This window comes from Dendrobates tinctorius, unplaced genomic scaffold (assembly GCF_039654945.1).
Source record: "Dendrobates tinctorius isolate UK_male_01 unplaced genomic scaffold, ASM3965494v1 ptg000016l, whole genome shotgun sequence".
In the NCBI taxonomy this organism is placed as follows: domain Eukaryota; kingdom Metazoa; phylum Chordata; class Amphibia; order Anura; family Dendrobatidae; genus Dendrobates; species Dendrobates tinctorius.
In genome coordinates, this window is record NW_027361684.1 from 35,831,532 (window position 1) to 35,844,176 (window position 12,645).

Here is a 12,645-nt window from a genome sequence, read left to right on the forward strand (position 1 = left end):
AGCTTCCTATGTACAGTGTAAGCCCTCACATCTTATACACATATTAAAAAAAAATACATACTCACCTCGTTCCCGATCCCATAGGCTCCACTTCTACTGAAAATAAGCAAAATACCAGCTCCACTTCTACTGTCTAGCGCGTACATGCTAGTGTGATGACGTCATTGTGCCGGTGTCAGCTGATGATGTCACTGAGTTGGCACATCACAGCAGAGGTGAAGGGAGCTCCCCTGGAGCTGTGCTGCCATTCTGCATCGTTGACAGTGCAGTGCCAGGAAAGCTCCCTGCTAGGATATTGTAATGAGGGCAATCTGGCGATAGGCCTCCCGAAGCCTCGGGCTCCTAGCAGTAGTCCAGATTGCCCTCATTATAATCCACCTATGATTGCAGTGCACAAGCATTGCAATGCTTTATACCTGTCAATGATTCACTGACAGAAGCCTCTTAAACCATGATTGTCGTAGCTCTCAGACACTGAGGCAACGATTGGGCCTTCGCGATGACATCACAGGGGCACCGATCGGAAAGGAGAGGCAGCCCTCCCCCTCTCCTAGCCTCCTAAATGTTGCGATCAATATAGATTGTGGCATTTAGGTGGTTAAATTGGCCACGTCGGTGCGCGCACTGGTCTGGGCAGTGACAGATGGGTGTTGGCCATTACTTATGCAGAGCTCCCAACAGCGATAGCGCAGGCATGCCTGAGGTGTCCGCACAATCACCAAGGCGTAAGTTTATGTCAAAGGTCATGAATCCCTATCCGACCATGATGTAAAGTTACGTCAAAGTTCGTAAATGGGTTAAAAATAAAGCAATAAAAAATAAAAATACAATACCCATGTGGTCTCTCCATGTCCATAAGAATTATTCTATTTGTACCTTTTTTAAAGTCTATTTGATATGTGCTGACCTCTTTTTTTTGTTTGATTTTTAGCTTTATGTGATGTTTTTAAAAAGTTGCAAAATTTGGTGCTACTCCACCTCAGTTATGCCCCCCGCTGTATTCTTGAGTATGCCAGTATTTTTCTGCCATTTTGCAAAATGTGTGACTTTTGGTGCTAAAAAGTTCAAAGCTGAAAAAAAAAGAGTATTTTTGATTTTGCGCCATTTTGAAGAATATGGTGCTAAAAACGTTAAGTAATATCACAAGACAAAAAAGGAAAGTGACTTAAGCCTTCACAACATATGACGTATTATTATATACTGTATGTCGTGTCTTCCCCTTTAATGCAGGCTCCAGCGCTGAGTCCGCATCTTTTCTGCCACATGACAGCTGATTTAATCAACTGACATGATCGCGATCCACTCGCTGCTAACATGTTAACGCTGTTAATAATTGACCGCGGCATTTAACATGATCATGTCGGAAGCGCATCACTTGCTCTGCCCATCGAAAACCCAGGGTCTGCAGGAGACCTCCGCTTTGTGATTGCTGATCTGCTATGAGCGGCGCCCCTAGGCTGACGCTCATAGCAGATGATCAATTCTGCTACACATAAGTGATCAGATGATCGCAGCTTCAAGTCTCCTAAGGAGACTATTGATGCCAGCATAAAATAGAAAAAAATATTTTTCATAAAATGTAAAAATATATAAAAGTTCAAATCACCCCCCTTTTTGCCCCATTCAAAATAAAAAAATAAAAAATACACATATTCCGTAAACGGTGTAACAAGTAAGAATTTCATAACACCAGAATTACGTTTTTTTGTTGCTGCAACATTGCAATCAAATGCAATAACAAGTGGTCAAATCGTATCTACCCCAAAATGGTATCAATAAAAACATCAGCTTGGCACACAAAAAATAAGCCCTCAACCAGCCAGAGATCCTGAAAAATGGAGAAACTACTTGTTTTGGAAAATGGCGTTTTTTTTTGCTTTTTAACAAACTTTGGAATTTTTTTCACCACTTAAATAAAAAAGAACCCATATATGTTTGGTATCTGCAAATTCATAATAGCCTGGTGAATCATAATGGCAGGTCTGTTCTAGCATTTAGGTAACATGGTAAAACAAACAAAAACCAAAAGCAATTCTGGAATTGCACTTTTTCTTTGCAATTTCACAGCACTTGGAATTTTTTTCCAGTGTGTCAGGTCGGTGCCGTCATACTGATTACAATGATACCTGGGTGATGAAATCCGTCTTGTGGTTGTTGTTTAGTCTTTATTTTCAGTTCTCAGTAATGCTCAGGCTCCAGGGCGGCCTGTGGGGGGAGGGTCTTTATGTGATGGCCTGCTTTCATATTCATCTGTATGGCTTATGACAGGTCACTGATCTCTCGCTGACCTGCCCCTATTTTACATACTGAATATAATATGGTTTGAAAGAAACCATTTTATATATTTTATATATATTTTATATATTTATTTATTATATTTTTACATTATATATTTATTACATATATATATATATATATATATATATATATATATATATTATATATTTATTATTATATTTTATATATATATATATATATATATATATATATATATATATATATATATATATATATATATATTTTACTATTATATATTTTATATATAGCGGCAGTGCCTGGCTGTAGCATGATCGCATCTATAATGGCCATTTAATTATTTTTTAGTGATCTCAATTTCTTCAGAGATTCGTTCTCAAAATGGTGCGCACTGCTCCTGCGCAGTAGCATCTATCAGCAATCCGACAGATGCTACTATGCAGGCGCCACTGGCACCATTTTGCTAGAGGAAAAAAATTTGCCTCCACCAATATAGCGCCGGTGATGCCTCGCTATATTGGTGGAGCATCTATAGGTGAGCATCACATGAAGACCCCCCACAGGCTGCCCCGAAGCATGAGAATCTCAATAACTGAAAACTACAAATATAGATTAAACAATAACCACAAGACGAATTCCATCACCAGGTACCATTGTAATCAGTATAACGGCGCCAACCTGACACTGTGTGTAGGTTACTGTGCAGACTCCTGCTGACAGGTTTCACTTTTCCATTTTGAACAATCTAATTTAAAAAAACACATTTTATGGTAAATCTGCATGGGACGTATCTGCTGCGGTACTATATTGTGCGAATGTTCCTCGCAGAATTCTTTATGCTGTGAAAGGTGAACTATGCAGTTAATATCTGCAGCATAAGACACTGAATGTAATGATCTACAGTACCGGTTTGGCAGAACAGTAAGTCCTACCAATGGTAGGTAGCAAATAAGATACAGTGCCTTGCCTTACAGCATAAGAATAAGAGCACAGCTACAGGGAAAAATGTTCTGAAATTCTTCTGTCACTTTGTCTCCAGAACAATTTGACACTTGATATTTTACGCTGCTGTTGCATTAACTGATTAAAACCCTATCACACTGAGAAGTAACGCTCTTTAGATCAGCAATTCTCAAACATTTCCTTGGTGAATATGAGCAGACTGCTTGGAGGCAAACAAGAACTAAAACACTATTTATTCACATTTACTGAAGAATAAACGATTCTATATTTCTAGTAATCAAATGATAATTACCAAAATATGTTCCGGGAAGTAATTCTCTGGGCAGCTATTTATGCAGCACAAAAAAATTCACCCAATATTTCATTTTTGCACAGAATCATCTCATACAGCCAGCGGGTGTGCAAAATATTTTGTAGGCTTTTATTCTGCATCTACTGTGCAGTAAATAATAAGACATTGCGTACTTGTCAAATTCCAAAACATGTGGAAAAAAATATATTAGAACATGATAAAAATTTCCTGGGAGCTATAAAAACTAAGTATAATGCAAATTGACTTTATGAGAAACAATGCATAATGCAACTTACCAAACGTGACACCAATTGCCTCTTTATAACTAAAGCACGAAGGAAGTCTGGTTCTTGCATGTAAAGTTACTACTGTTGTCTAGTTTTAAAAGTGGATGTGCCATGAGACTATGTTTTTTGTTTAAAGGGAACCCAACAGGTCCTCCATGCCCTCCAATCCAGCAGCTTCCAGCCCTGTATAACAGAACTCTTTAAAAAAGCCTTTATAACCTCCGCTTTTCCTATCCTAATGAGGGCTTTGATGAGTCGATAGAGCGTTAGTTTTCCAGACTAGTCAGCCCTCTTTCCATGTTATCACAACCCTACAGGCGGTGATAACACAATTTGCACAAGCCGGCCTCATCCCCGCTCATGCAAATCTGCACACCTGCGTCGCCAATTCCAGCAGTGTCAATGTGTCTCTGAAGCCAGGTGTACGCTTACCGGCTTCAGTGGCGCACAGTGCATGTCCGAAATTTTAGAAGATGGCTTCCGGACATGCGCAGTGTGCCTCTGAAACCGGGAAGCATACACCTGGCTTCAGAGACCCTGCCGGAATCAGCGGTGCGCATGCGCAGATTTTCATGAGCGGGGATGAGGCCGGCTTGTGCAAATTATGGTATGTTAACATGCCTACAGGGGTGTGATAACATGGAAAGAGGGGTGACTATTCTGAGGAACTAATGCTCCATTGACTAGTCAAAGTCATCATTAGGATAGGAAAAATAGAGGTTATAAATTTATTTAATTGAATTATGTTACACAGGGCAGGTTAGGGAAGGAGTTTAATCACACATAGCTGAATGTTGCTGAATTGGAGGGCATGGAGGACCTGACAGGTTCCCTTTAAGGGCCCATTTAGAGAGGCTGATAATTGGGAAACCAGCACTTATCGGAACTGTTGTTCTCAATTATTGGCTGGTCTAATCAGGGCAGCAAACACCCAATGAAAGAGCAAAATTCTTGTTCTGGGCCCTATAGACTTATGTACATGACCAATCTTCATAGCATGCTTCCCTTAAGAACGACAGCATAGAATCGGACTTGATGCATCAGGGCCTTTTTCTATTTTTCTACAGGCTGTCTCTGCCCTTGTATCTCAGCACAGGTCCTGCCAATGGGTCGTAGCTGCGATACCAGACAACAGCTTCAGGAACCAGTTGGAAAAATTAACTGTTTTTTACCTACAAACTGCTGTTATTCCATTTCTGCTCTTTTCCTAGATTGTCCAGCTGCCTTTGAGCGGAGGAGTCAGCATCATGTTTTTCCTCCCTCTCACAGTCACTCAGAACCTGACATTGATCGAGGAAGGTCTGACATCAGAGTTTGTACATGACATAGATCGGGCGCTACAGACCGTCACCATAACATTAAGCATACCAAAGCTGAAGGTGGACTACGAAGCTCAGCTTGAATCCACACTTCAGGAGATGAGTACGTTTTGATTATCTTTTTAGTCTTATTCTTCTTAATACTGTTGCCATATAATATTATGATGTTTTGAGCTCCCTTAATCGGCCTCTTTTATTGGTATGTAGTAGAACATAAAAAATATCGTAACTGTTTTAGCTAGAAAATTATTCTAAACCTATGTGGGATATCCTTTCTCTAAATAGCCCTGGTGACAGATCTCCTCATGTAAACTGCACGTAAAATGTGATAACTGTATGAACACTTGAATGAAGTGAAACAAAGAATTCAGTTCTGACCAAATTTCTCCCCCAGAGCCAAGATGATAAAAAAAAATAGTATTTACAGGTCTTCCAGACATAAGCTCATATTTTCAACAGTTTGGTTGGAATTCAAACCTCTACATCTTTATTGTTTGGATAGAAATGGAGCGCACATACGCTCATGGCAAAATACCAGGGGTTTAGGGGGCGTGGCCTGAGCTGGCGATGGTGTAACACGCACGGCTCAGGATCTCTGAGGAGGCATCTCCTAAAGTGACAAATAAAGCAAAAGAAAATCGCTCTCTTCGATAACCCACGGAAGGATTGTTTTCTCGTTACTCGGAGGTACATTCTGATACCCCTTGTCAGAGCTTTGGACATTAAAAAAGACATTTTTGAAATCTGAGGCCTTTTCCCGCCATTTTACTGCAAGGTGACACCATTTTGAACCGTGAGTGAAAAAATCCTTTCCCTGCTCCCTCCATTACCCACCGGCTGTCCTTGTCCTCAGAAAAAGTATCTCCACGCTTGTCTACCACATTTTTTGTCTTTTGGAGATTTTTTTTACAAAAATCCTGTCATATACCAGCTGATTGGCGGAAGGATACAAAATAGTCCCCACCCTGTGCCTAATCTGACAGGATTTCTCTCGTTGCATAATTAAAAGACATTGACTTTTTGGGGGGGAATCTCCTCTTGTCTGTTTTAGACCCTTTGGAAGTCCCAGGGTGTCCTAATTTAGCTATATTCCCCTGCTTTGTGCAAGGCTGCAGGAGCTATAACGGCTGTGGAGGGATCTCTTTCATCTCAACGTCCTGTCTCAAGTACGCCATTTTCCTGTCATAACAGATCTGTGAGGTGGAAGGACACAAAATAGTCCGTGATTTGTGCCTATTTCTATGTTACCTCCGCTCCCCACCGCTCCTGTGCGGCTCCACTGGGGTGATCTGCCTTTCTTCAGCGGTGCCGTGTATCAGCTGGCGGCTCCCCTGTTGCATATTTTATGAGCGGGGACTGACGTCACTGAGCCCTGTGTGAACACTAGCCGCCTGTCACGGCTGCATTTAAAGTCACAGGGAGCGCGTCTATATCGGCGCGCAGTTAATAAAGGATTTTACTGTATGCATCATACAATATTAAAAGTGCCATCTGATTCTGTGGTGTATCTCATTCCAAACGGTCCCTTTTATAAAAAGGCATAGGAAGACACAAGAATTTTCTATATTTTTAATGTTTATTCAGTATAAACATCACCAATAATATCAATTCTCTCTAATATAATCCCTGCAAGGCAGGATTCAAAAAAGGGCACAAGATGAGTCACAAGGCTACTCCAGTGTCCAAATCAACGAAAGTGTCTAATACAACTCCTCAAAAAGCACAAGAATTTCAGAATTCTTACAATCCTCACTTTAAAGATCAAGTGGATATTGTTAACCCATTTAAGGCCAGATCTCCTCATAAAGAGGTCATGGATACATCTCTCTCATCCAAAAGGAAAAATCCTGGTAAAACTTCTGAAAAATTCACATCGCCAGCCAATGCTTCAAGTCCTGAGTCTGGAGATAATTCACCAAACTTTTCGCCGGAAAGGTCAAAATTTAAGATGGATAACACCAATCCTTCTCCTTCCCAAAATCTGGATGTTATATCCATACACTCTTACATGGATACTCTCGCCCAGAAAATCACGTCCAGTATGTCTCAATCATTTGAAAACCAAAATAAAATTTTACAGTCCACCTTGGATAAATTTAGCAGCAGGTTAGACAACCACGAAAAACGGCTAACTGTAGTGGAAGAACACACTGATGATTTATCAAAAGACACCCATGACCTCAAATCTGAATTTCACAGACTTAAAATTAAAGTTGCGGATATAGAAGACAGGAACAGACGAAACAACTTGAAAATAAGAGGAATACAAGAATCTATCTCACCGGATAAACTAGAAGACTTCGTCAAGACAATTTTCAAAAAATTACTACCGACACTTACAGACCAAGATCTCATCATAGATAGGACTTCCCAAACCATGGAATATCGATAAAGATCTACCAAGACAAACCATCTTAAGGGTACACTTCATCAAGATTAAGGAAAAAATTCAACAATCGGTTAAAGATCTAGGAGGTTTTCCAGAACCCTATGCTCACCTTCAGCTATTTACGGATCTTTGAAAGGAAACGATTGAAGGAAGAAAGTCTTTTAAGCCAGTCAAGTCACTTCCACCTTGAGGGAAAATAATATCCCCTATAAATGGGGCTTCCCACTTAAACTTTTGATAATCTACAAAGGAAAGACGACCGTCCTATTCTCACCTAAAGAAGGAAGAGATTTCCTGTCCTACTACAGGATACCTGACCGCCATAGAATCTCCAATTCTCAAGACCCTGGGAGAGAAGGGATGATCCAACAGAGAGACCTGGCCAATATATTTTCTCACCTTACAATGTAGTACAAAATCTTGGCACTCGAAAGGAAAAAATGGTTTGACAGTTCCTTTATTTTAAAAGGCATCCAGTTGAGTACATTCCTTTAAACGTTTTCGGTCATACAATTGACCTTCATCAGAAACAGAATTTTTTCACAGTTGGTTTTAACTAGAATGAGTTTACAAAAGGACAAGGCATTATAATTTGTGAACAAATGAATATATAACAAATATCAGAGCAACAGGATGCTGATGATAAACGTATAAACATCATGTATAGTTTAAACAAGAAGTCGATGACTAAATAAAAACTGAAATAGCGAATCCTGAGATAAGGTTCAAGTGAGCCTAGTGAGACTCCACAGGTTCCAAGGGCGGTGATGGAAAGTCCGTGCTGTGATGGTTTGTAAGGAACATATGTAAGAAACGTGCCTTAGGATGTTTAAAACAGGCAACAAGTGTGACACTAAACAAAAAGGATACAGTGAAATTCGTGGTCGGTGCTACTTGGTGTGCAACACCACATAAAAGGTGATAGCCGACTGGAATGAGTGCCAAGACAGGTACCTGAGAGGAGCTGTAATGGAAAATTCCATATATTATTATTAAAGAACCGCTGTCGTGAGTAGGCACTATTCAGTACTGGAAGAAAAAGAAGAAAACGGTGAGTGAAAATGGCACATGTACATATAGGGGGATGTTATGTAAATGAAGAAGGTGACAAACTCCAAAACAGTCAATTAATACCTGGGTATATTCACTAATAATGTGGAGAAACAGATGTCTGAGAGGCAGCAGCTACTGAGAATGAAAGGACACTGAAGATGATAAGTAAAATGAGTATAAATGTGTGTACTGAGATAGGCTAAGGATATGCACATAATGTAATCTAGATTACCCATTCATGTAGGAAATCACAAGATCCACGGGATTGACACCTTAAGTTTATGCAGGGACCGGTATATCCAATAAATGGTATGGATGTCCAGAAATTTGCACTATGATTGAAACAGGTAGAAGACATAGGTAGTACTGAGGACAAAAGGATGTAAGGTGAGCACTGTATTAAGAGAGAACCGAAGATGCAGAGGAATAGCGCTGCAAAATAGGAAAATGCTATCAATATGATAAAATGGAGAATCAGCAAAATTGAGCTGGATCTCTTAAATTGTTACCTTGGTCTGTGGCTGGACGCTTGTGCTGCTGGGGTGAGAGATGCTGTATTACAGGGAAGTGTATCCGGGTATAAGTGGAAAGTGAAATATCGTCTATAAATCTCCGCCACGTCAAGGCGCTATTCCTCTGCACCTTCGGTGCTCTTCCTAAACAGCGCGTTCACCCTCCCTGTGACACACGTGTCTCCCTGCCAGGACAGACCATTTGGATAATCACAGGTGATTCTAGCTCTCCCAGATAATATTAGGGCACCACTATTGTACCATCTTGTGCCTTTTAATCTTATGCACATGTTCTCTTCTCCTTCAATCGTATCACCCACTTGTGGACATTCATGCCTGTTACAAACAATACAGGATAGTTTCCTGAATATATTACAGGTGATTTTTACATTTCTTAATACAGTGCTCAACTTACATCCTTTTGTCCTCAGTACTACCTATGTCTTCTACCTGTTTCAATCATAGTGTAAATTTCTGGACATCCATACCATTTATTGGATATACCGGTCCCTGCATAACTTAAGGTGTCAATCCCCTGGATCTTGTGATTTCCTACATGAATGGGTAATCTAGATCACATTATGTGCATATCCTTAGCCTATCTCAGTACACACATTTATACTCATTTTACTTATCATCTTCAGTGTCCTTTCATTCTCAGTAGCTGCTGCCTCTCAGACGTCTGTTCCTCCACATTATTAATGAATATACCCAGGTATTAATTGACTGTTTTGGAGTTTGTCACCTTCTTCATTTACATAACATCCCCCTATATGTACATGTGCCATTTTCACTCACCGTTTTCTTCTTTTTCTTCCAGTACTGAATAGTGCCTACTCACGACAGCGGTTCTTTAATAATAATATATGGAATTTTCCATTACAGCTCCTCTCAGGTACCTGTCTTGGCACTCATTCCAGTCAGCTATCACCTTTTATGTGGTGTTGCACACCAAGTAGCACCGACCACGAATTTCACTGTATCCTTTTTGTTTAGTGTCACACTTGTTGCCTGTTTTAAACATCCTAGGGCACGTTTCATACATACGTTCCTTACAAACCATCACAGCACGGCCTTTCCATCACCGCCCTTGGAACCTGTGGAGTCTCACTAGGCTCACTTGAACCTTATCTCAGGATTCGCTATTTCAGTTTTTATTTAGTCATCGACTTCTTGTTTAAACTATACATGATGTTTATACGTTTATCATCAGCATCCTGTTGCTCTGATATTTGTTATATATTCATTTGTTCACTAATTATAATGCCTTGTCCTTTTGTAAACTCATTCTAGTTAAAACCAACTGTGAAAAAATTCTGTTTCTGATGAAGGTCAATTGTATGACCGAAAACGTTTAAAGGAATGTACTCAACTGGATGCCTTCCACAATAAAGAAACTGTCAAACCATTTTCTCTTTTTGAGTGCCAAGTTTTTGTACTACATTGTTAGGTGGCTGGATACCCGACTTGTGCACCTCTCTCCTCATTGAGTGCCGTGTTTTTCTATTTTGCATATTTACTCACCTTGTTATAAGGCCTCTCTACACTTCTTAATTATTTGGTCAATGTATTGTACTGTACTGCTTATTATTCTTCTTTCCACAGGTTTTCTCACTTCTCTACTACTTTATGGACTCATATATCACATGAGATTATTTTCCTTCTGGGAATAGTGTTGTTATGCCAAGGGATGCCTCCAATGGGATCCATACACAAACTTTCCCCACTAAGGAATTAGAGCCTTCCGGATCGGCTCTTCCTGAAGGACAATTTTGTTCTTATTGTTTTTGTGTCTCTTTTGTTTTTGGTTTCAAATAGGTATATAGTTTGAGGTTTTTCTAGAACTAAGTTCTACAAAGGTAGGTGCACTCTGGTTTCTGCATTTCCTCTACCCCACTTCATACGAACCCAGCCATTCTTGTAACATTAAAAATAAAATTCGTATCATACAATGTCAGGGGGCTAAATAGCCCTTGGAAGAGATTTTCCATTGGTAGGGAGATTAACGGGATGCATCCTGAGGTTGTATGCCTTCAGGAAGCCAAGTTAAAAAAAGACAACCACCCTTCTATAAATCTCAAAAATTTCCCATTTGTATTTGAATCTTGCGGCCCACGAAAGAAAGCTGGGGTTTTAACCCTGATTAGTAACTCCATTTCCTTTGAATTGCTTTCTGAAGTAAAAGACGAAAAAGGACATTATCATATTCTCCTGTGCAAATTGAACGGCTAAACCTTCACAATAGTTAATACTTATGTTCCCACCATCAGACAAATTAGCTTTCTGAATAAGCTAATGAAAAAATTAGACACCTTACGATCAGGAACCCTACTTTTGTTAGGGGACTTTAATATGGTGCCAGATGTGTACCAGACTCCACCTCTCCCAGCAAACAAAAAACGCAATCCTTGAACAGCTGGATTTATAATCACGAGCTATTCGACTCATTCCGCTGTTTGAACACCACATCTAGAGAATTTACTCATTTTTCTGATGGCCATCAGTCGGCATCTAGAATAGATCTGATACTCACAGATGTCTTCTCCTTGCCAAGGTTCTCCTCCAGCTCCATACTTAATAAATCTATTTCAGATCATTCCCCGGTAACTGCAGAACTGATAATAGGGTCCCCAATTCATGTGGAAATTCATCTCCTCTCTGCTTCATAACCCCACCATCAAATCTGAAATCAGCTCAGCCTTACAAAATTATTTTAGTGAAAACGAATCAAACCTCCTCAATCCGTTTACCTATTGGAATGCTCACGAGGCGGTGTTGAGGGGAGTCTTGATTCAAATTTCCTCCAGACAAAAAAAAATTAATAGGGATAAAATCCTTACCCTACAACAGTCTATTAAATGTAAAGAGGAACTATGTCGATCCTCTGTTTCCTCTAACAAACAAGCTGTATTATCAGAACTTACTGATCTCAGGTTGCAGTTAAGGAAAATCATATTCAATTTTTACGACTCAGCTATTAGATCAGCAAAATGCAAACATTACTTATCCATAAATCACCTTTCAAAATCCATGTCAAACAGAATTAAGAATATACAGAAACGGAATAGAATTGACTGTATAACTTCCTCTAATGGTACATCCCTGGTCCACCCTAAAGATATTGTAGGAGCTTTTGCCGATTATTACAAAAATCTGTACAATATCAACCAAGACAACCACAATATGCAGTCATCTACCTCAGAGATTGGATCATTTCTTTCCAGCATGAACCTTCCAAAGCTTAACCCTGAAGACTTATTATTTTTGTCTTCTCCCTTCAATGAACCAGAAGTCCTAGATACCATAAACAAACTTAAAACATTCAAATCACCTGGCCCAGACGGGTTTAATAATGATTATTTCAAGTCTTTTAGTAATATATTAACCCCCCCACCTTGTCAAAGTATTTAACTGCACTTTCCAAACAAGTCAATTTCCTAAAGAGAAGCTGGAAGCGACAATTATCGTAATCCCAAAACCAAATTCTGACACTAGCCAAATTTTTAATTATAGACCTATATCCCTCATCAATACAGACGTAAAAATGTATGCAAAGATCCTGGCCAATAGACTA

At 39.6% G+C, this 12,645-nt stretch overlaps 1 protein-coding gene across 2 annotated transcripts in view; it reads left to right on the plus strand.

The window, feature by feature from the left end:
- Nucleotides 1-12,645, plus strand: part of SERPINF1 (serpin family F member 1) — a 111,719-nt gene that overhangs the window by 93,455 nt on the left and 5,619 nt on the right. For both annotated transcript variants that reach the window (XM_073565684.1, XM_073565685.1), the window contains one exon: nt 5,010-5,220. In XM_073565684.1, the coding sequence (XP_073421785.1) occupies nt 5,010-5,220 (211 nt within the window). The remainder of the gene's footprint in view (nt 1-5,009; nt 5,221-12,645) is intronic.